We start from the raw sequence: 24485 nt of genomic DNA on the forward strand, positions 1-24485 counted from the left end.
ATTCTTTTGTAATTGTTGATGCTAGCATTCATCATTATTCGAATCAATTAGGTTCCAAACTGAAAAGCACTAGCCGTTTTGTCTGTTTTACTTGAACTATTTCATTCTCACTCACTATAATCCTCTTCAATTTTTTTTGTTTTTTTTTTTTAAAAAAAAAAATTTAATTATAACAACTGAATTTCCTACTTGGATCATCAAAAAAAAAAAAAAAACCCCACTTCTAAGGTTTTTTTATTATTATTTTTTTATTTTATTTTAAATATATGAAGTATAAAAATAAGTAAAGAGTATCATATATTAAATTAGTTAATATCCTAAACAATATCGCGCACATTACATTTGTACGTGAGATGTGTTTAATTAAAGAATATACAATTGACATTATTTAAAATTAGTGCGACTATGATATCGAATTGGACCCTTTTTGATGAAGGTCACGGTACCATTGATCGATCTAATATAATTTTAGATGTTGAGCACTTGAGCATGCATGTCAAAAATGTAGACCATACATGTTGTAGATGCCCTTGCGATAGATACATGCATGGTTTCAATGTCGCCATTAGGCAAACTATTACAATGTCAATTAATGATGATTCCAAATTCTTTGATCAACTATTTGGGCTAATGTTCATGGAACATTCTTATCAAAATCCTTGTCAATGTGTTATTTATTGTTGTTCATTTGTCACCAAACACATGTACATGAAGGAAAATAATACTTCTTATAAGTAAATAAAATAAGCATATTATTCACTATTTAAAATTCATTATATATACTACAGGAGGACTAAAATTAATTCGTGTAACACTATTGAGGGCTTGTGCTACAAAATTAAAATTTCCAAATCGAGTATAAATAAATGACAACAAAATTAAATTAAAGTAAAGGTATCTCATGACAAATTTTTGATAGAAGTATGTCCAAATTATAATCTCTTCTTCTATTAAGGATAAAGGAATTAACATGTATTGATATGTTTAACCTACATTATTTTACAAAGGAGATCAGAATTAGAGAGTAAATAGAAGACACCTAAATAAATTATCATGTCGTAATTGTCACATATCAATGGGAGACTAATCGATAGCCAACATGGTAATCCCAAGATTGTAAACAATGGAAATTAATATGCAAAAAGAAGTAGACAGAGTAGTGTGAGTTATAACAGCCTATATTATATGGGTAAATACAAGTTTATCTCCAAAATATATACAAATATTGTTTAAAATATGATATTTTTGTAAATAAGGGTCTATTCAGATTTACTGAAAACAATTGAAATGAATTGACTAGGGCTGAACTGAACTGAATAGAGCTGAAATGAATTATCTAATAGAGAAGGAAATTAGGAACTGAACTGATTACAACTGAACTGAACTAAACTGAAATTAATTAAGATGAACAGAACATGCCCTAAATCAATAACTTTTTTAATTAAAGCGGATTCCACATTGATGATGTCTGGATAAAGTTGTTGATTTATTTATCAAAATGTCATATGATAAACAATTTTTATTTATCCCATTAATTAACTAGGGTCTCCTCATATTATATGAAATAATGAAAATAAAGCAGTGGATAGTTAAGAGAATTATTATGGATAGGAAAGGGTGAGGGGAAGAGAAGAACAAAGGGATGGAAAAGGATTTTAAAAAAAGAGGCAATGATAAATTGTAGCTTGACGTCTTTCAAACAAATAAACTTGTTGCTTGATATGGATAATATTTTTATACAATTAAAGAGTTCTTTAATAAAAAATACACGTGTATAATTAAATAAATAAATAAAAATATAACAAGTTTATTATAGAATTAATACTAGTTTAGGACCCGTGTCATGCACGGTCTATTAAAAAAATTTTGAAAATTGACAAAACATACACATAATATAAAGCGTAAACAAACAAACAATTGACGTAATATAATGTTGCAATGACCATTTTATTATTGTTAATAATAAAGTATTTGTCAAGAAAAAATCATTAAAGAAATAAATTAAAATACAAAAAAATAGAGATAAAGATTAATGTTTGAATTGCACATCATGTGTTATCATTTGCGTTGCCTTTTATTTCTATCATCTCCGGTAGTTGTTCTAGAAACTTGATCAATTATTATTTAATCGAGGAAGATAACAATTGAATGAGGTCGTCCTTCTACATACAATCACTGCATAAAAAGGGTAAGGATCAATATATCTTATGTAAAATTAATAAAATAATGATAAAATATATGATTGAGAAATTTATTTAAAAATGATATGTCAAGATTATATAGAATATATTTATTCTTGCATTGTTTGTAAGTAATTGAACAATTTTTGGGTGTCTCTATAGAAATGTTCAAATGCTTTAGAATAAAATACACATCTATATCATATATGTATCAAGGGAATAAAAATATTCTAAATTAGTGAGACATAAATAATTTTACACTTCAAAAGATACCAAATAATTTCATGATCTATATGCACGCATCACGCATCACTTTTAAGGGAATAAATATTCCTTGTTAAAGATAATAATGATATATGATTCTTTAAAAAAAAAATATAATTATGATATATAATAAAATCATAGTAAAAATATCTCCATGATATGATTATTGTATAATAAATTTTCCATAAGTTGACCATGAAATAAGAGGAAGTAAATTTAAGAAATAAATAAAGTAAACTTTAAATTTACACAAAGATAAATTACGTACCTCATTATGCAAATTTTGAAACACCTCTTTGTATACTACATTGTGTGTAGTATGATATATTTTTCCTTCTTTATCACATATCAAAACTTTTAGTCCACTCTTCTTTGTGACTCTTGAAACCGCAACATATAGTTGACCATGACTAAATACTGGTCTTGGGAGATATAGGCCAACATGGGAAAGAGATTGACCTTGACTTTTGTTAATAGTCATTGCAAAACAGACAACTAATGGATATTGCCTTCGTTGAAATTTAAAAGGCAATTTTATGTCAGTTGGGGTTAAAAGCATGCGAGGAATAAATACCTTATGTCCAATGTTGTTTCCTGATATGATTTTAGCCTCAATTATATGGTTACCAAGTTGAGTAATCACTAATCTAGTGCCATTACATAGACCATTAGGTTGGTCAATATTTCTAAGTAACATAACTAGAACCCCAATCTTTAGTTTCAAGGTATGATTCGGAAATCCTGAACATTTGATGGTATTTAAGAAATCTGATGTATACAACTCTTGATTACCCCTCACATTTCTATCTGATGCACAAATATTATCTGAGCTAAGATAAATTTTCTCTTCCCCGGGAATAATAGACAATAGATGCTCATTAACCACCTCTACACACTCATTTGTTGGCACAAGAATAGCTCTCTCTTGAAAGTATTTTGCGTCATCCAAATTATGTGATATGAATGGATACACACTTTCAACAATAGATGCACCGGACTATTAACTTCATCTTTAATCAATAACTCATCAGGAATTTTTATAATTGCCTCCCCATCATTAGGTTGTCCTTCTTTACCATCTCCAATTCTCAATATCCACTCTGAAAATTCTTTGATCTCATTTAAATTCAAATGTGAACTTCCCACTTGTAGTCTCATATTTTGAGTTAATGATAGTACACGACAATAATCCCATATGTATGAAGAGTTGATGGATGAAAATACAATATCTTGTCGACTTCCTTTGGGAATAACCGGTAAAATTTGTCGAAAGTCTCCACCAAAAACAACTACCTTGCCACCAAATGGTTGGTCCATGCTTTTTGGATTTTAGAACCTCATAATATCCCTCAGACTTCTATCTAGAGCTTCAAAACAAAATCGATGAACCATTGGAGCTTCATCCCAAATAATAAGTTTTGTCTTGATTAAAAGATCGGCCAACGGGGATCTCTGTTTAATTTCACAAGTTGTATTTTCAGTTACATTTATTGGAATAGCAAATCTAGAATGAGCAGTTCTACCTCCTGGAAGAAGAATAGATGCAATTCCACTTGATGCAACATTAAGTACAATTTCACCCTGAGATCGTATAGCAGCCGAAAGTGTTTTCCACATGAAGGTTTTTCCTGTGCCACCATAGCCGTAAAGAAAGAAAACACCTCCTTCATCTCCAGCAAGAGCATTCATTATTTCATCATATACCCCTTTTTTCTCATCAGTTAGACACGAAGATAGTCTTTTATGCTCTAAATCCATGGACGTTCTATCGTAACAAAGTTCTTCTTGAATAAGCTTATTTAGCCCATGAGAAACCAAATCATGATCTGGTAATGGCATCGGAGGAAATTGTGAAAGACTACGACCATTACTTTGCAATAAATTCTCTATAAGTGCCAAAGTGTGGTCCTTTAATTGCTCTTCACTTAACATCAAGTCTAACAAAAGTAATTTATAATATTAGCACAAAAATGGTTGACTTTATTTGCATGCATAATATAATTGAAGTTTTACAAAGTAAACATATTTGCTTACACGAAACTTTTATTACAGTAGCCTAGTGATGCTATAATATCTTTTTTAGAATGGTCATGATCTTGGTGAAATATTTATAACGATTATAATCTTGATTACACATTGACTGATTGACAATAGCTATTAATACAGATTTATCTTCTCTTTAATAAACCACTATATTTTTTTAATCCTATGGTTTTTTAAGAAATGAATTGTAAACATGTTTTACATATCTTCTCATAATAAATTCTAATATTTTACATATTTCCCTATAATGAATTCTTATCTTACGGTTTCAAATAAATTAGTTTATATTTTTATATTACATTGATATAGATTATCTTATAAGTTTGAAACATATGAAGTAATGAAAATAACCGTGCATGGCACGATATCTAACCTAGTTAAGAGAATATATATTAAAACACGGTTATTAGACTATTGAAATAAGCAAAATTTAATAACATTATTTAACAAAACCAAACAACTTAAAAATATATATTGGACTAATGTCGTACCAGTAATTTGAAGAATATTTCTTTGTCTGAAAAGTACATCATCTGCAAGGAATTTCCATATTTGCTCGTACACAAATTCGGGTCTTGACATACTTCCTGATATTAATAAAGTCACAAATAGGGTTCTTAAATATTGTGCTGATCCCCAAAAGCTTGCTTCAGTTATACCATCAATGTATTCTTTGTCATCCTCTAGTAGTCCAAGAGCATAGCAAGCTTCTTTGAATGTTGAGTACAATACACCATTGACAGTTCTAATATCTTCATAACATGTTGGACCTTTAACTATATTCAACAAAGATCTGAGGTAGTATAGCTCTCCACTACCGGGAGGAACATAATAAATTCTTCCAATAGAATATCTTTGATCCCTTTCCCTCCATTCCTTCCTTCCCTTTTTGTGTCACACAAATTCTGTAGGGAACTCACAATAAGTTAAATTTCTTGCTTTCTGAGACTTTTTATTGCAATCCATCCATTTTAAAAACATTGAACTATTGATCCCGGACTTGTTCATGACGTCTTCAAGTGGCTCGTCATCCTCAAATACAATACTTTGTTCATCAGGGAGATGAAAACTCAATCTTTCAACTGATGGAGTTCTATAATGAATATCATAACCTAGAATTCTCCAAACCGCCTCACATGGAGAAATGTACCTGTTTTTATTTTTCCCATTTATTTAGTGATTATAATTATAGTGAAAGTAAAATACTAAAATAGATATAAAATTGGAAAAAAATAAAGAAATAAGTATCAAGTATGAATTATAAGTACAAAAGCCTTGTAATAAATTATAGTGAATTTACCTGCAATCATAGTATGCTTTTATCTCATCTTTGTCATTATTATTTCCATCGTCTCCTCTTGTATGACTTAGAGATGCGGTTACTCGATCATGTCCTTTGCTAATATATTTAAACAAATATTTAATAGCACGGGATTGATTGCACCACTCAACATTTATATGAGCTCTATATTTCTTGAGTAGTGAAGGATTATAAGGGACGACATACCGATTATCCAACAAAACTCCATTCTTTTCAACTGTTCTACCATTATTCCTTCTTCTATACATAGGATATCCTTGATCATCCACTGTGGTTCTATCAATGAATTTTTTGGGAAAATGTTTTGAGCACTTTCCATCTTTCATACATGGTGAGCGGATATTATGTGCACCACACGGACCATGAAACATAGAGTCTCTAACTAAGATATATAAATCTGGGTATGTTTCCTGATCAGGTATTTCTGCAGAATAACCTTATCAATGTCATCGACATTAGGAAACTTGTCTTCTTGGCGCAAAAACAATACGATATGAGCATGAGGTAGACCACGTTTTTGAAATTCAATTGTGTAGACCACTGCACATGTAATGAACTTCATTATCAATTTAATTATTAAACTAATTAATATACCTTAAAGTTAAGATAAGTGAAATGTATAGCATTATATAATTATAATATTAATTGAAGTATATATTCTTATAGTGGTTTGGGTTGGTATACATAATGGTGTCATATAAGCGTGATCATTATAATATATACTATAAAAAATATTATTCATCATTTTATCTACTTATATATAGTAATTTAATACTAAAAATCTTTGATTCAATTAATACTATATGTGATCGATTTCATGCATGTTTCCATTCATTCAATATAATAATAATTCACTTTCTTTTCTCTAAGCTAATTGTATAGTTATCTACACTAAAATATAGTAGTAATACATAATAGTAGATAATCAAAAAATCTTATTGCTTGTTTCCAATTTTGCATTTACAGCTTGTAGGAATATGTATGTCTAATACTATTTTTTGTCGTATATAATATTTTTATGGTAACAATAATGCAAAAAATAGCATAAGATACTGTAATAATGACAACAATATATATATATATATATATATATATATATATATATAATTGACTTTAAAGTTTAAACAATGATGTTAATACTCACAAGCTTGTGCTTTTCCAAATATTTTCCCTTCCTTCAAATCACGAATCAACTGATCTAGTTTGATTTTGAAAATTCTGCAAAGAATGTCTGGTCGATCTTCAGGTTTAAGACCTCTCTTTTGTACATATCTTAGGATTTCGGGCCATTTTGGATTGCAAGTGAAAGTGATGAACAAATCAGGATATCCATACCATTTACAAATAGCCATGGCATCTTTGTAATTTTCAGCATTATATCTAGCACAACCAGTAAAAGATGAAGGTAATATCATAGGTTTTCCTGTCGAAGAAGAATTAGTGTTTTGTCGTGGCACTTCTTTGAGATTCTTATACTTGTCTACTCTGAGCTGTTTTTGATGAGTTCGAATGTAACACATCCTTTCAGATTCTATCATCGTGAAACCATCAACACAAAATTGTTGGAATAATTTCCGAGACCATAAAATAGTGAAAGCCTCATCTTCTCTCTCGTGTATTATAAAAGCAAAGAATTCTCTCATGGTCAATTTCTTTCTTTTTCGATTGATGCTAGTTGAGTCCCTTAATTGAATACCAAGTCTATAGCCATCCTCTCCATATGGAAACAGTAAGGGATATTGTAGTGGAAGATAAGATGGATGTAGATCATTTATACGTTGTAATTGACCGCTTTTTGTCTCAACTATTATATCTCTTTCTCCAACTGAACTTCCAACATCTCCAACAATTAGAGCTGCTACTTCGGATGCAGTAGGCAGATTATAAGTCCTTCCATCAGTCTCCCTTCCTCCAATGAGTCTAAGCTTAACAGCCTCCTGATTGTTCGACTCAAATCGATCTCTAGCCACTCTAAATGCTTGAGCTAGTGGATTATATTCATCAAACATTTGTCGCAAATCTTCAACAATTGTATCATCCAATGCATTATTTCTAGTACTATTTGAACTGCATAAAAAAAAAAAAAAGGATAAGCGTTATTTATGCTTATAGATTTTAGGTGGTACATTATTGTATATACTTTTCATCATTTACTTTATGATTCATGTCTTTATGATATTGTAATAAAAAGTGCTACTACTATATTAATTTAAAGGAAAATATTTTACTATAATTTATACATATAAATGCATGTTTAATATAATCCACGATTATCATCATAAGATATATACCTGAAAGCATGCATTCTATTAGATACTTCATTTTATGTATCATAAATATATAATTGTGAAAACTTTGGAGACGACCCCGTCATTGGCAATAAACTCCCTATTCGATGGTAATTCTGACCATACAATCTAAAGGTAAATGGACCTCGTCCTCTGTTCACAGATGAATCAATTTTGCCACCCATTGAAGTAAAAGCATACATCATATTATATGGTCGAGTATTATCTTGGAAATTCTTGCTCCTAGCATCGTGATTTGTATATAGGTCTCGAAGTATTTGAGGTGGATCTTGAAGCTTAGGAATTTGAACCTTTCCTTGCATGCAACACTGAGAAAATTTTGGGTTTGTTTTTCGATCTTTTCTTGCTCTTTCTTCAAACCACATGATTGCATTACAATATTCGCAAGTATACATTGGATCTCCAATGTCCCAATAGTCTACAAATTTTTTGAATTATAAGGACACAAATATATACTTGTATTTAATAAAAAAAAATGCAATTAGTTTAAGTTTTATGAAATACATACCTTTAAACCCAATAACATCTCCAAGTTCATCGTCACCTTCTATGTCATTATTTATGTCATCCTCATTAAATTCATCATTATCATCAATGATCCCATATCCTATTGTGAAAATAGTACATTAACAAACTATAAAAATATATATGATGTCAATAAGAATTAATGCTTGGCCTATACCTTCTAAGTCAAAATTTGAGTTATTTTCACCATCAATATTCGTATGGCCATTGATATTATATCCAAATGATGTTGCTATTGCGTTGGGAGCCCGAACTTGAGTTTTCCTTGTAGATGATTCACCATAATCTTGGTAAACTACAAAATTGAGGTTTGATTACCATGACACACAGTACAATAGTATTATTATTATGGAGTATATCATTTTCTGAAACAAATGATGGCTACTGACAAAAAAAAAAGTGATAAGACCTACCATTTGATATATCATTTAGTGGTCTTCTTGAATGGCTTGGTGTTCGTGTTTCATATGATAGTCGCGCTCGCTTTTCTCTTAAGATTGTTAATCGGTTCATTCTTGCACTTTTTGTAAGCAATTGATCCATTTTTTTGGTGTCTCTATAGAACAGTTCAAATTCTTTTAATAATATATATATATATAATATATATATATATATATATGTATGTATATATATATTCTGAATTAGTAACACATGAACATTTTAAACTTTAAAAGATACGAAATCAATCAATAATATATGCACTATCCACAATATGCTAAAATTGCACTGCAAATTACCAAAAAGTGAGTCAATTATATTTATGCATACATTATATATGATCTGTATATATATATTGAAAGATAAATTAGGATTCTTTGTTACAGACAATTATAACATATAATTCTTTCAAAATAAAATATAATTATGATATATAATTAAATTTATAGTAAATAAAAGTATTATATATAATAGTTGATATAATAAAATATAGTAGTGATATATACTGAACCTTTATTTAGTATTTTATTCAGATTTAAGGGCTTCCAAGTCGTCTTGAGAATATTCCTCCAGCCACACACATCAACTATCAAAAGTACATTTCAATTTTAGACTATGGGCAACTCTATTGAACCACCTTCCCCCTTAACAAAAGAGAAGGAAACAATCTGACATATAAGCAAATTGATCAGTGAAGTCAAGGATGCAATCGAATTTGGGAAACTCAGACTGATCTATGTAATATTTGTGTTTGGGGGTAGGGGTTAAAAGTAATTACTTCTTATTGCTGACAGCTTTATAGCTGTAATAATTGATTTTAATGTGATTGTTTTTAGTGGCTTTTTGAGATAGAATAACTTATTCATTTAGGAATATGGTGATTGCATACAAGAGCAGCTAACTATGAAATTTCGATGTAAAAAAGGTTGGATTCAGACTTATTTATTTGCTTATATGTAGGGAGGCTATAGTGACATGGATTAACATTAGAATATTTGAAAGATACGAAATCAATTATCTTCTAAATACAACACTCAATTCAACTCAACTCTATAAAATTAGTATATAAAACAAATATAGCTAAACCAAAGCCTTAAATTAACCAATAAGAAAATTAAAACATCATCAAACCAGCAAAAATCACAGTTGATGTATTATTAAAAAATAATTCAAAAACCTTACATAAAAACTACTTCAAAACAAAATCACTTAATTATCATCTATCTTAATAACATTATTCAATTGGGTTTTAAGTAATTCATGAGTTATTCCTTTATTCCTTCTCTGTCTTGATAACAATCTTTTGTTGAGTTTTATTAGTTGAAAACTCAGATGATGTGAGATGTCCTTCCGATAGTTCTGAACATGTGTCCTCAATCTCTTCAAAGTTTCTCTTTTTGTTCGGAGTAATATAGATAGGTGAACAATTATCATCCGTCTTCTCTTTGTCACTAAGAGAATTATCCTACGTAATTGAAATAATAATTAATAAAGTACGTTTAAAAAACATATATAATGGATATCTTGTTGAAAAAACATAAGAAAATCTTTGTATATAGTCTATAATATCAATACCATTTCACTTTGGATGGGATCCTTGCAAATATTGATAGACTTTGAAGTCACATCTATTTCTTCATGCTCCACAAACTATGTCATTCAATAGAATATGGTAAATACATACTCCGTATATAGTATATATATTGTAAATGAATAAAGTTTTTGTGCAATTAATAAGTACCTTATTCAAATTGTCTGCATCTTCGAATAGTTTTATGAGGTTCATATCATCAGACAATTTAGTCACTGTGAATAAAGGAGAATTTTGCTTAAGATTATAATTTGCAATTTTAACCTTAAACAAAAACTTTCTTTTCAAGAGTTCTTCTAAATCTTTAGGTATTGAATCACTATCTCCATCCTGTATCATGAAAAAAAAATAGATTATTAGAGTTATGATAATGCATGCATGTTTCATTCGTACTTTTCAGAAATTTTATTTGATTATTATTCACGTAAGCCATTTTATAATTGTATAAGAATATTATTATTTAATTTTGACGTAGAAAAATTACATACCTCTGTTTGAAATCTTCTATCTCAGTAATGTTGGAATTTATATGAAGTTTAGTGACAAACAGTGAACTCGATATTCTAACAACACCTACATTGTATAGAAAGAATTCAAAACACACACATATAAAGTGAAAATAAATCACTATAATGAATAAAAAATTTAAAAAGTAAATATACCTTGAAAAGTCTTGATTTTTGCAAATTGAATGACAATAAAAACTTGTCGATTTGGATGCTCGGAAAAATAGTCTCTTAGTTGGTCAGCATATGTATTCCACAATGTGCAATCCAAGACATTTTTTCTATAACAAAAAAATAAAAAAATAAAAAAAATTAGGTGTGTCATGAATTAAATAAAAATCTTAATACTGCATGATAAGATATGACTAAAACCAATGTATTTATTAATGGAAAAAAATTATATTCTACTTACTGCAAATCCTCCAATTGGATGTTGATCATCTTTTGTTGATTACCATCTCTTAAAAATGTATTGGTTGATGAAATTCCGGAAAGATATCCAATGTAATCTTTTTTCACGATTAAAATAAATAAATCAATTATGTGTAAAAATAAAGTAAGACAAACATATATTAAAAACTTAATTAATCATACCAACTAAAATATTGGTGTCCAAGTTGTTTGAAACTATTGAATTGTAAGGTTTCAAATCAAAATCACGAATGGGAATGCTTGCTCCTTCCACTTGATTGACTGTATTTAAGTGTTTAAAAAGAATTTTGTATTCATGTCCCGTGGGTTTATACGACCCATTATTAAATCCAAATCCAAAATTTGAAATGTTATAAACTTGTCCCTCTGCTAGTTTAGTTTGAAATATCACAAGCAAGGACTTCTTTACGGAAGCCTGGATCTTTCCTCCCTAATTTAGATAAAAAAAATAAATTAAATTAAAAAAAATATAAATATTGAAACTCCGCAAGATGCTAGCACAACTTATACACATATATAAAAAATGATGACAAACATTAGATTACATACCTGTTCATCTAGTAAAACCATCTCTAGAGAATGTACATCGTTTGCATTATTAAAAGATGGAATAGTCCATAAGTAGATAACCCTAGCCTGTATAGTAATATTTTCATTCGACGAATTGATATTTTGTATAAGCTTTAAACTTTGTGCCATTAGAAAAAATAACGTTTAAAGTTATTTAGTGGTTGTGATTCAAAAATTCACATTAATGCTTTTTTATAATGGCCGGTTAGGTAAGATGTTTTTGGAAAATTTGGGATAAAAATAAAAAGGTAAAAAGAATTAGAGAATATTGCATGATTTAATCATATAAGGAATGAATATCAACCGTATGTAATACGAAGTATATATTATAGTAAGAATATAGTCATGATTAGCTAAGATGTTTTTAAGGGAATATTACATATCAACATACAATGTTTTGTTGAAAGAATGTTTTGTTACCAAAAGTATATTATATTATTATATATGCATGATTATTTCGTTTGATTTGCTGCTTTTCTAGGAGATTAGTGTTTGAAATTAAAGATTGATTGATGTGCTTGAATTATTAGTTCACATTATGAGATTCTTCATGTATGTTAACATTCACGTAGGTGATTGCATTTGTCAATGTTCATTAAAGGGAAGTTTGGAAATCAACCTTATATATATGAGTAGCTTGGATTTTGTTTTTTATTTTTTTAAGGGAAGATTGCATATCAATTAACAATAATAATATGATTTGCTAAGATTTGAATTTTTTAAAGGGAAGTTTGCAAATCAACCTTAATATATATGAGTAGCTTGGATTTTGTTTTTTTTTAAGGGAAGATTAATATCAACCGTAGTACATATGTTAGGACAGTTATAATAAGATTTATGGTGATTATTTAAATATATTGTATCTTTTTAATATATTTTTTTTCAGATTACCGTAAGATTATATTTATTATTGATTATTATTTACATATATATATATATGCAAAATATCTCCTTTTTGGAGCAAAATTTGGAAAAGCTGATATTATTACTTGCATGAGTTGCATCTTAGTGATCTTGCAGATCGAAATTGAAAGAATGTTTTGTTACCAAAAGTATATATTATTATATATGCATGATTATTTCGTTTGATTTGCTGCTTTTCTAGGAAATTAGTGTTTGAAACTAAAGATTGATTGATGTGCTTTTTGGAATTATATTCGTTTGATTTGCTGCTTTTCTAGGAAATTAGTGTTTGAAATTAAAGATTGATTGATGTGCTTTTTGGAATTAATTTTTTTTTTTAAAAAAATATATACTAAGGACACACCAGGAGATGACACGTGTCATTGATGGTGTGTCTTTTAGTATATAGTTATTGATAGATAGTTGCGCTTCAAAAAAATATATATATAGATAGTTGAATCACAAAAATGCAAAATGTCATATAATTTATATAAAATCTTAAATTACTTACCATTACTCTCTATGGTTTTTTAAAGTGCCCCATAGTGACATGACACACATGTTAATGCAAACCTTTAACTAACTAGAGTGGCCTACGCGCGCGATGCTCGCAAAGGACTAGCTCTTGCAGAGAAGTTGTATTGGCGTGTATTTACACATTTGGTTTTGTTAGAGATATCGGAAAATAGATGTGTGATATATTTTCCGTAAATATCATTCAGAGGAATATTGTTTTCTATCTTATGAGCGTAGGTTTTGTATAAATACTCCACCTATCGATCAATAATAATCAAGCTATTCTATTCTCTTTCTTCTCTAATTTGTCAGGTTTGGCTGGTAGACCTCGTAGTTTTAATACGTACTATTTGATTTATGTGCCTATGTGGTGGCTATGTAGAAATATATGAAAGCCACCAAAATCTTTTATGACAATTATTTTTAAAACCCTCAAAAGTTTGATTGTGCTGTTCAAACATTTTATTAAATAATATTTAATTGATTTGCATCCGATCCCTTCATAATTTAAGCGGCAATTGTCAGTTTAGAACTCTTAATTGATTTGCATGTTTCAATAATACTTAGTGTATTTTTCTTCAAATGAATTTTTTTGTGAGTTTTGGTCATACGAAGTTTTAAAATGTAAAATGTTCGTTGCATCTAAAAACTTAATAATGTAAGTTCTTCACTTAGTTATACTTTTCCTCTTAAATTCTCTCCATATATAATTAATACCAATTTGATAACATCTACTCAAATATCACTTTTTGATATGAATCCCATTCAAATTCCATAATGTTGTTTATGTACCATCAAACAATGTAGATTTCAAAGCTAATAAACCTTAACAATAGTTGCAATTAAATGACAACAAGATTGTAAATAAAAAAAAGAGTAACCACGAAGGTGTAAAAATAGACGGTCTCTTGGTATTAAACAGTCTCTTGTACATACAATTTTTTTTCTTTGGAAATAATAATAATAATAATAATAATAATAATAATAATAATAATAATAACAACATATGAAGTATAAGACATTAGAATTTTTTTATTAAAAAAGAAAAAGCATTGCAAGTTTTTTATTAAAAAAAACTTTAAATTAATTGATGATAGGTTTAATGGAAAAAAAACATTAAGGGCTTGTTCTCATACGTTGAAATTCGGTTCAGTTCAGTTCAGTTTATTTCAGCTCCTAATTTCCTTCTCTTATAAAATGTTCAGTTCAGTTCAATTCAGTTCAGTTCAGTTCAATTAGCTCAATTCAGTTGAGTTAAGTCAATGAGAACATGCCCTAACTATATTAATGAGAATAAACATATTAATGAGGGTAAAAAAGTAAATACACATTTTGTACACATTTTTATACATATTTTTGAGGGTATAGTTGATAGAACACTATTCCTAAGAATTATCTTCTACTTTTTATAAAGTAGGGATATATTTTCAATTATCATTGATTATAAACTATAATAATTAAACATTTTTTTTATGCAAACAATTGAACTTAATAATATTCATTGAGAAGATTTCAATAAGTATGTATGGAGTACAAGATTATACGAAGTATTTTTTTTTCTTATGTATAATTCACAAACGTTGATCGAAGTATATTTGATAAATGGTGTCAAAATTTCCAATAGAGCGCTTTAAAAAAATAAGAGGTTGTTTTATACACCCGTGTATACTGTACACCCATGATTATTGTTCTCATTTTGATGATTATTTTTTATTTCATCATTAAATAAAGAGCAAAAACTAACCATAAGTTAGTTGAGTGTACGATATACCCGAATATATATAACAAATTCTATAAAAAAAAACTGGAGGGACTATCTAAGAAAATGGATCCCTAATTCAATTGTTGTATAAAAACAATTTTTAAAAATGGGGCCAAAAATAAAGAGGGTTTAACTGACTTTTACAAAATGGAGTTAGCTAACGGCGTTAAATTCTTAGAAAAAACAAAGAAAGAAAAAGAGTAAGAATTGACTATAAATAAACAACGGCACGACAAACCACAGGTTTAAGCCTTTTTCTCTCTCTTCTTTCTCTCTCCTCCTAAATCCCACCACTCTCAGAAAAATACTCCTTTTTACCCAAAAAAAAAAAAAAACAAATAATTTTCACCAATTTATTGGGTTCTTTTTCATTTGAGCAAGAGAGAGAAACAGGAGAAAACAAGTTTAAACCAAAAAAAAAAAAAAAAAAAAAATTAAGCTTGAGGTTCGAGATCTTTCTCAGATCCGAGCTCCAAAGCGTAAGTTCAAATTTCTCTTCTTTCTTTTATTATTTTCTTCATTTTTAATTTTTTTTTTTTTTTTTGTTTTATGTTTTTATTTTTGTTTGTTTTTGTTTGCAATGCTGCTTAATCTATCATGATTTATCTTTTAATTTTCTGGGTGTAATAAAGTTTTTGTCTTTCTCTTCTACATTACTTGGATTTTTCTAATTTTCTCTTTTTATTTTATATATAAAAAATTTAATACAAGTAATATTTTCAAGCTCTGATTTCCCTAATTTTTTCCATTAATTTGAAGATTAATTTTATGGAATAAGAGAATTTAAGCTCAAAATTTCTCCTTTTTTTTATAATTTTTTTTTCTGCTTTTTCTGGGAATTTTTTTAGGATTCATATTCTTTTTGCCATGTTTATTTATTTTTTTGTATCTGGGTGTTGAATATATTTTTATTTTTTTTAAAATTAAAGAGGTGATTTTGGGAAAGCAGGGGAAGAGGGTACAAATATATGGAATATTCATGCATTTATCTTTTTAAAGGATTTTCATTTCCCCCTTTTTATTGTCAGATTTTTTTTATAATATTATTAAATTTTTAAGGATTGAGTTAGATTTTTCATTGGGTCCTAATAAAACCTCTCATTGTCTGCCTAAAATAATTGAGTTGGCAATTTTTGTTTGTTTTATTTGTTTGTTTTGGCATAAATAATTTGTTTGTATTTTTTTGGCATGGATAATTTAATTTCTTTTCTAATGCTTAATTTTTTTTTTTAAAATTTATGATGATTATGTGTTTGATCTAATTGCTAATTAGATGGTGCTAATTTTCCTATTTATGATGTCTAATTTTCCTGTTTATGATGTCTAATTTTTCTATTAATCTTATCCTTTTATTTATTTTTTGTAAAAAAATATTGTTTTACCTTTCAAAGTCAAATTAGACCAAGTAAAACACTGATAGAATTTCGGAATGATTCTTACGTACTTTATTTAAAAATGAATGATTACTGTTGAATGAAATTGATGGCATTCACGTCAAAAAAAAAAAAAAAAAAGAAGACATTGATGGCACTTGAAGAGTTCATACTTCTTTTTTTTAATAATATTTTTTTAATATAAAAAATTCTGTTTGGCGAGAAAAAAGGGAGGTGAAGGTGTTGAGAATATGAATTTTAGGTAAACAGAAAGTAATACTTGTATGTTTTTAGGTAATACTTGTATGTTTTTACCATATGTTTGTTGAACAATAATTTTGCAAATGCAAAAATATATTTATGTGTGCTAAAGTCACCACCATGACATTCATAAGGCCAACCAATTATGAACTTTAAGTATTAGGAGTAAATTTTGTTTTTCTATGGTGATTTCTTCATCGTGGATTTTTTCTCATGTTGTTGGGGATGGCTTGGTGATCATGGATTATGCAATACTAATTTTCCGCGGTTTTTTTTAAAATTTTAATGGGGGATTATGTGGTGGTCTTGGATCATCCAATAATTGGTTGCTAAACGTATGGTTTTTACTGTTGGTTGTATATCCAAAGCACCTAATTTTAATTTCATTTCCATCTCATTCCCTCTTGGCCCATTCCCATAATACATTAAAAAAATTACAATGAAGGTGTATCATTGGATATAGAAAGGAAGGCGATGAGGGTTAGTGACAAGGATATTTTAGGAGCATTTGATTTTGAGAATGGTGTGTTGTGTTTAGAAACTTTAAATCTAACATATGTGTGTTACTTGGGACATTGCTAATAGCATTCTTCTTTTAATGTTTTTGTATACCATGACTTAATTGATGAAAAAAATGGATTGATGAATTCCGAGTAACTCCGCTTATGTTATTTACTAGAATAGAAAGATGCTCAAGATTTGTGTGGATGTGCTTTTGCATCTTTGTTTCTTTGCGATTTATCATTAAGTATATGTTCGTATACAAATAAAAATGGTCAATGTTTTGTACACTTTTTCGTTAATATACTAGTGAACTAGATAAATTCAATGATAATTTGGTGGTGGTGTTTCTACTTATCTGCTACCAATATTATACTCAATCTTACCGGGAGATATAACAGTATCATTTTTCTGGTTGTGTAACGTGCAGTGTAATGGGAAGAGAGGTTACAGGTGTACGCATAGAACAAAATAAGTCCTCTTTTGCCAAGGTAAAGCCAAAAGTCTCTGTTGGTTCAGACCAGGAGGCAAATCCTAAAGCACCTGAAGGAAACATTGAATTAAAGGATTGTGAGGTGAAGGAATGCACCTCAGAGGTCCCACGTGCTGAAAACAGCTGTGAAAATCAAGAGGTTTTGGCCATTAAGAGCATCAATTTCGATACTGAAAAGCTCGATATCAAGTCTCCTATAGCTGAGGATCAGAAGATGAGCTCCCCCGATAAAGCCACATCTGGAACAACAGATGCTGGAAACTTGAAGATGAACACTCCTCAGAAACCTACTAATGTTAGAGTTGACAAGCAAGTGTGGGAAAGTCCTAGAGCAGCTGAAACTCCTGTTTCTCCATCTCCAAGCAATCCAAAGTCTCCTAGCTCTTCCCGAAAATCACAGGTGACTAATGGAATTCAGTGCTTAAGGTGGTGGTGTTTAATAATTTCTCATAGAGCTTTTCTCAACTCATCATTTGATCTTGCGGAAGTAGAAATTTATAATGTCATATATATCTATCCTGCTTCTCACATGCTCTATATCAGATAATAATATGCAAACTTGTCAGTTGTCACCTTGATTGGTTATGTCCTTTTGGAGCAACACTTAGGATTGTTGAGGAGAAAATAGGGAGTCTTCTTTTCACCCTCTGAAATATTCTCAATAAAGAAGTATGTTCATGTTATTAGTGTTATGATGGTCACATAGTAGAACAATTATATATATATTTGCCCAGGTTACTTCACATCTGCATTATTAACTTTCAATAGTGTTGGGGCAGCTTGAATGTTCTAGTTTATCCTCCAGCTGGTTGAATATTAATGTTCTAGTTTATCCTCCAGCTGGTTGAATTGCCTGAAAGGTTTTGAGTTGAGGAATTGAAATGTTTTTTTAACCAACTTTTGGTGAAGTTTTGCTGGTTTGGCTCGGGTGGGTTTCAGTTAAACGAAAATTCTGGGTTGGGTTTTGGTTGGCCTAGCTTAATAAGTTAATATGCAGGCTCAAAGTGCATTTTTGAAGTAATGTTTCATTATATGTGGGCTTTCTAGAATGTAGATCAGGTTTTCTTTAGGCGGGTTGCGTTAGTTTTTGATAAGGTTTTGGGTTGGGTCAGTGTTACCTGATTATGATATATATTGATCAGTCAGAGGCTCATGACTCTGATGAATTGTACATTGTTCATTTTCGTTTCCAAATTTTGTGAAATGGCACTTGATTATTATGCAAGTTTAGAAACCTGCTTACAGTTGCGATGTTGATGTTTATTTTGCAGCCGACTACCCCATTTGTAGCAAGGAGGTCTTTTGCAGATGACGATGACAATTGGTCTGTGGCATCTTCGTATCCTTTCTTTTAACTACATCAGTTTGTCTTTGTAAATTTATCCAGCTGTTTCAAGTCCTTTCTCGGTTGAACCTCATGAGAGGATTGTTGGTTGTAGTATCTTATTTGTGTCACAACTTGTTTCATGTGTTTTTTTTTTTTTTTTTTTTTTTTTTTTTTTTTTTTTGCTTCAATTGGACTCCATCTTAATGCCACAACATCTATGCTTCTGCATTTGTTGTAAATCTTGTAATTGCCTTTTAATTCGGTTTCTGGCATCTAGTCAATGTTCAACTTTTTTGCCGAGTTAAAAAAGTCAAATAAGACACATTAGGAGTTGTTCTTGGGACTGAATGTTAAGTATATGGCTATAAGCAGTTTCTATTCTTTATGTAGGCTTTTACTTAAGGATAGAGTCTTAAAAGTAATCTTCTTGTTATAGTTTGAAATTGTTCACTTTGTTGCCAGTCCTTGACCAACCTTTAATAGAGCACGTACGACAAGATCCAGAACTACTGTCGGTGTAGCTCCTACATTCACCTGTACTGATCGTTTGGAGAAACGCAAAGAGGTACTTTTGATGAGACTGAGGTCTCATTTGATGTGTATTTCATGGTTTAGAAATATTCCTCAGTTATTTTGATTTCTCCTTTCTAGTACTATGCAAAACTGGAAGAGAAACGCAAAGCTTTAGAAGCAGAGAAACGGGAGTATGAAGCTAGGACTAAGGTAAATACCCATTTACCTATATGAAGTTTAAAGAGTTAAGTTAAATTGGCTAGATAGTAGATACAGATTATTAACCGTGCATCAATATTTTGTTTTTTGTTTACTATCAAATACAGGAAGATGAAGAAGCAGCTATAAAGCAGCTTAGGAAGAACATGATGTTCAGGGCTAATCCAGTTCCCAATTTCTACTATGAGAAGCCTCCACCTAAAAAAGAGCTTAAGAAGGTACATGTCAATATTTTTTGTTCTTCATTCATATCTTAGAATCCAAGTCTAGGCTAGATGGTTCAGCTGCAATCTTGTTTTATTTTGTGTTTATAAGCTGTCAACTTTCTGCAGCTGGGTCTGGGTCCTCAATTTATTATTTTTTTATTTTTATTTTTATTTTTTTAATTTTTTATTTTAATTTTTGTGTGTCATTGCTGTCACTAAATCGTCCGAAGTCTGTATTTCTCATGCTTCATTGGCTGGGCCATACTGTGAAGTAGGAAGTTGGCATTAGGGTGTCTATGCCTCAGCATCAATTTTTATGTCCATTACAGGCTTTGATTCTTTTGCTTCATTTATGATCTTCCTTTTGTTGCATTGAGAAATGCAAATTTTTTTCTCCATTTGCTAATTAGAATCCTAAGTTCTGGCCTGTTTTTTTCCTACAATGTCAACTTCTTGGAATATCCTGGCTTTAAGTAATGGCCTTAGCACCTTAGTATATATTCTTCATTTGTAGCACCAAAGATACAAAAAAGAAAATCATCTGTATTCTCTATGTTTAGCACAAGTATTGAAAGGTTTTCGATTTTTCAAATGCAATTAAATGTGAGATTTGTTCATTAGGAACTAAGCTAAATTCTGTATTACTTTTGATCTATTGATTCAGCAATCTGTTTCATGGATCTTTTATTGGTGTTTTGGATATCTATCCAAGTTTTGTGTTTTTTAAATTTTATTTTTTCTCTTTTTGTTAGATAAACCCCTCCAAGTTTTCTTCTCATCTTTAGGGTTATATAGATCTGATCTCTAGGCAGTAAAATAAAATTTGCTTTTGTAAGCGGAAAACATGGCAGGATCTTCTTTCAATTTCTCTTTCTCCCGCTGAAAAATAGTAAACCAAGATACATGCCTTTTTTATTGACTCTATAACACGGCTGATACTCAGAGTTAATGTACCAAAGTTTTTGAGGGTACAACTTACTAACTTGCATCTTCAATTGGTATCCTAGCTTCCTACAACTCGTGCTGTGTCACCTAAATTTGGACGCCGAAAGAGCTGCAGTGATGCAATCAGCTCCCAGTCTGAGGATAAGAATAATGTACGTGCATCAAGGCGCAGCCTAGGAAACCTGAGAGAAAGCTCTTCCCCGAATAGCTCTACTCCTAAGAAGAAGGATCCACTAGTTAAGAGTCGGTTGAAGCAAGTGAAGGAGACTACCAAAAACACTCCTGCTAAAATTACAGAGAAGAGCAGCCCGGATATTGCTGTTCATTCTTAATGATCAGTAGGCTTACTTGTGGTATCGTGTGGGTCGAGATTTTGGAATTTCTTGGCTTTTTAGCGTTTTTATTCCTTTTTTTGCTCTTTATCCTGAAGAATAGGTACCGGAAAGGGAAAGATGGAAAAGAAAACACCTTCACCAGGGAAAAGAAACTCCTTTCCTTTTCTCTCAACCTTGATTATTTTCCGACTGACTTGTTTCCCGTGTTTCTTTTTTCTTTTGTGTGACATGTGTTGTATATCTCTGTAACTTATATTAGTACATAATGTATACCATTAAAAAGTCATTAAGTCCTTGTATTTTTCACTTGTTTGATTGTGGGATTAATGGGGATGTGATCTAACTATCTGTTGTTAACACAGAATTCTTGGTTTGGTATGCCTTTTTTGCCTTGTACTTTCATCTTCTGCCTTAATATCCTGTCCTTGATTTTACGTACTTCGTCTAATACATGCTTCATGAATTCTGTAAGCATTGTCATCAGATTTTCTGACTGAAGTTGTGTAATTTTACTGCATGATGCTAATGTACGCTTAATATTCGTCCCGTATATTCGAAGTTACATACGATTTTACCTCTTTTGGTTCAAAATAAGAAGCCTTCTCAGTCTCACAAGGGAAAAGCTTAAACTGAAAGGCATTTTCATTAGTTTTATGGACAGCTTCTGCTACAGAAACTAGGTTACCGTGGCCGAAGCAGCTAATCACATTCCTTTGTAACTTGTTCTAAACTTCTAACCTCTTCTCAAATCTATAAATGTTTAACTATTTTTTGTAAAATCTAATTAGACTTGAATAACTATTTTTTTTATCTTTTAAATATTTTTGAAGAAAGTATCTAAAATTAGTGAATATTGTGATATCAAAAAAAATAAACTTGAATAATTTTGTATTTTCTTGATATATGGATATATTTAGCCATTTTTTTCCCAATACTTGATGCAAGTTGTTTTGTATTTGTGTTTGTACTAATTAGAAACACAAATTTTCCAAAAAGGCGAATGTGCGTTAATTTATTGTCAGACTAATCATATTAGCCTTTATAGTAAAAGTTACCCATAAACTAACTCTTTATATTGAATCAAAAATACTTGGGGATATTTCAAATGGTGCAAAACTGTGCATGTGGTTTGGAGTCCTCTAGACTTTCTCATTTGAAAAAAAATAAAACTAAGCAAAACTTTTGTTTGGCATTTTTGTGACTGCTGCTTATAATCTACTCTAAATTCTCTGTAGAAACTTACTTCGAATATTGTCCTTCAAATTGCCTTGAAACTTATTTGCGAACCTAAAGGAATTGATTAGTATCTAAAGCAACAATGAACATTTTGAGACCGGAAAATAACATGGTACGGAGTACTAAATAACGCCTATTAAACTATCTATTAAGAGCTTGGAAAACCTTAATTTTATGAAAAATAAATAGTAGAGGAGGGGAGGGATGGTTAATCCCTCCATCTCCCCTAGGTTCGACTTCCCATCATAAGAGGGGATCTCCCGTATCTTACCGTTAAAAAAAAATGAATAGAAGACAGGTAGTAAGTATACATACATACTTCGAATTACATTATATAGTTTTTTTTTTAAAAAAAATAAAATAAAAACCAATTATATAGTGATCCTTGAATGAACAATTGTGGGAAATTCATTATAAAAAATCAATTGTTGTAAAGTGGTTATTCATTATAAAATATTGTAAATAAGACTAATTGAGTAGCCCCTGTAAGACTTATCGAGTAACCCTATAATGTTCACGAAGCTACACTTGTAACACTAACCGAGTAACCCCGTGTATCCAGTTACATATAAAAGTTAGTGTATTCCAAAAGGTATTTCTAAGCTCAACATAAAAAACTTGGGTGTACTTATTCAAATTCAACTTCGACGGTTCAATTCTCAACAACTCTGTAGAAGCGGGAATATCATCAGAGACAGCACTGTGACAGTTGTTGGAACGCACACCTTCAATCTCGGCAATACCAAGGTTTTCATAGCAGAAGCTACTTCACTTCACAAAGGCATTCTCCTAGCTCTCGAGAAAGTGATCAAGAACATTCACATCAAAGATGATAATCTGCTAGTCATCAACTCCATTATAGGTACTTGGTCAATTACATGGCAGATCGATCATATCATTACAAACAAACGCTACCTTCTTAGCAAATTCAACAACTGGAGCCTCCGACATATTTCGAGAGGCAAATAAAGCGGCAGATTGGGTTGCTAATGTGGGTAATTTATTTATCAATAGAATGGACATTAGTCCTTGTAAGTTGTAACAACTCTTCTTTAATTCCAATCCTTTCTTCGGATGTATTAGAAATTCTCCTGGTACGAAGAGTTTCCTGATGTTTTTCTTTTTCTTGACCAACTAAAAAAATCTTTCATATGTAGACATTGAACAAAAGGAATGGTCCGAATGAAGTCATAATTTTTTTGGTTCTCCCAAGTCCCAACATTATATAGCAAAGTAGCAAATGAAGGTTCGTTTACAAAGTTACAAAACATCGCAATTTCTGATATTTGTTCCCAACTATTTTATTGGGCCCCTAATTTCTGCTGGACTTTTACAAGCAAAAGAGTCTAGCATTGGCCATTTTCTACATTCACATCAATTGTTAAATTTTGAGTAGGACGTCTTTGGTTCTTAGTTATTCTACGTAACCCCAATTATTGGAGGCAATTTCAAACGAGGAAGTTTAGCTTTTTTGAGCAAGTCAAGATCATACAGCTCTAGCTTCAATTGTTAATAATTTTCTAATTTTTTTTTTGAGGAAATAATTTTCTAAAATTAAGTTCAAGCCAAAGTATATTTCAATTTGAGATAAGAGTTATATCCTAAACATACGCTGCAAAAATAAATAATAAAATAATTATTACTCGGCCATACAGTATGCAATGCTTAGACATAAGGCATTGTCCCTCTCAAAAAAAAAAAAAAAAAAAAAAGCAT

The 24485-nt window shown here is 30.1% G+C and overlaps 2 protein-coding genes and 1 pseudogene across 2 annotated transcripts; 1 reads left to right on the top strand and 2 right to left on the bottom strand.

Annotated features, from left to right (window-relative positions):
• Positions 1 to 2607: 2607 nt before the first annotated feature.
• Positions 2608 to 9185, bottom strand: LOC110708855 (annotated as a pseudogene).
• Positions 9186 to 11131: 1946 nt separating this feature from the next.
• Positions 11132 to 13182, bottom strand: LOC110708856 (replication protein A 70 kDa DNA-binding subunit C-like). The gene is made up of 5 exons (XM_021887080.1): positions 12159 to 13182; positions 11772 to 12039; positions 11590 to 11686; positions 11334 to 11458; positions 11132 to 11244 (listed from the first exon to the last, which is right to left on the bottom strand). The coding sequence occupies exons 1-5, from the start codon at positions 12306 to 12308 to the stop codon at positions 11132 to 11134; spliced, it is 753 nt and encodes a 250-aa protein (XP_021742772.1). The 5' UTR covers positions 12309 to 13182.
• Positions 13183 to 15593: 2411 nt separating this feature from the next.
• Positions 15594 to 21935, top strand: LOC110708378 (protein WAVE-DAMPENED 2-like). Its single transcript, XM_021886504.1, has 7 exons — positions 15594 to 15839; positions 17926 to 18388; positions 19260 to 19327; positions 19799 to 19880; positions 19967 to 20038; positions 20155 to 20265; positions 21261 to 21935. The coding sequence occupies exons 2-7, from the start codon at positions 17930 to 17932 to the stop codon at positions 21528 to 21530; spliced, it is 1062 nt and encodes a 353-aa protein (XP_021742196.1). The 5' UTR covers positions 15594 to 15839; positions 17926 to 17929; the 3' UTR covers positions 21531 to 21935.
• The last annotated feature ends 2550 nt before the right edge of the window (positions 21936 to 24485 follow it).

This window comes from Chenopodium quinoa, unplaced genomic scaffold (genome assembly GCF_001683475.1).
Source record: "Chenopodium quinoa cultivar QQ74 unplaced genomic scaffold, ASM168347v1, whole genome shotgun sequence".
Classification (NCBI taxonomy): domain Eukaryota; kingdom Viridiplantae; phylum Streptophyta; class Magnoliopsida; order Caryophyllales; family Amaranthaceae; genus Chenopodium; species Chenopodium quinoa.

Coding starts and splice junctions, on each gene's coding strand:
- LOC110708856 (XM_021887080.1), bottom strand. CDS start 12,308: ATGGCACAAAGTTTAAAGCTTATACAAAATATCAATTCGTCGAATGAA. Junction 11,459..11,589: donor ATCCAATTGGAGGATTTGCA/GTAAGTAGAATA, acceptor TTTTTGTTATAG/AAAAAATGTCTTGGATTGCA. Junction 11,245..11,333: donor AAAAATCAAGACTTTTCAAG/GTATATTTACTT, acceptor TATACAATGTAG/GTGTTGTTAGAATATCGAGT.
- LOC110708378 (XM_021886504.1), top strand. CDS start 17,930: ATGGGAAGAGAGGTTACAGGTGTACGCATAGAACAAAATAAGTCCTCT. Junction 18,389..19,259: donor GCTCTTCCCGAAAATCACAG/GTGACTAATGGA, acceptor TTTATTTTGCAG/CCGACTACCCCATTTGTAGC. Junction 20,266..21,260: donor CTAAAAAAGAGCTTAAGAAG/GTACATGTCAAT, acceptor TTGGTATCCTAG/CTTCCTACAACTCGTGCTGT.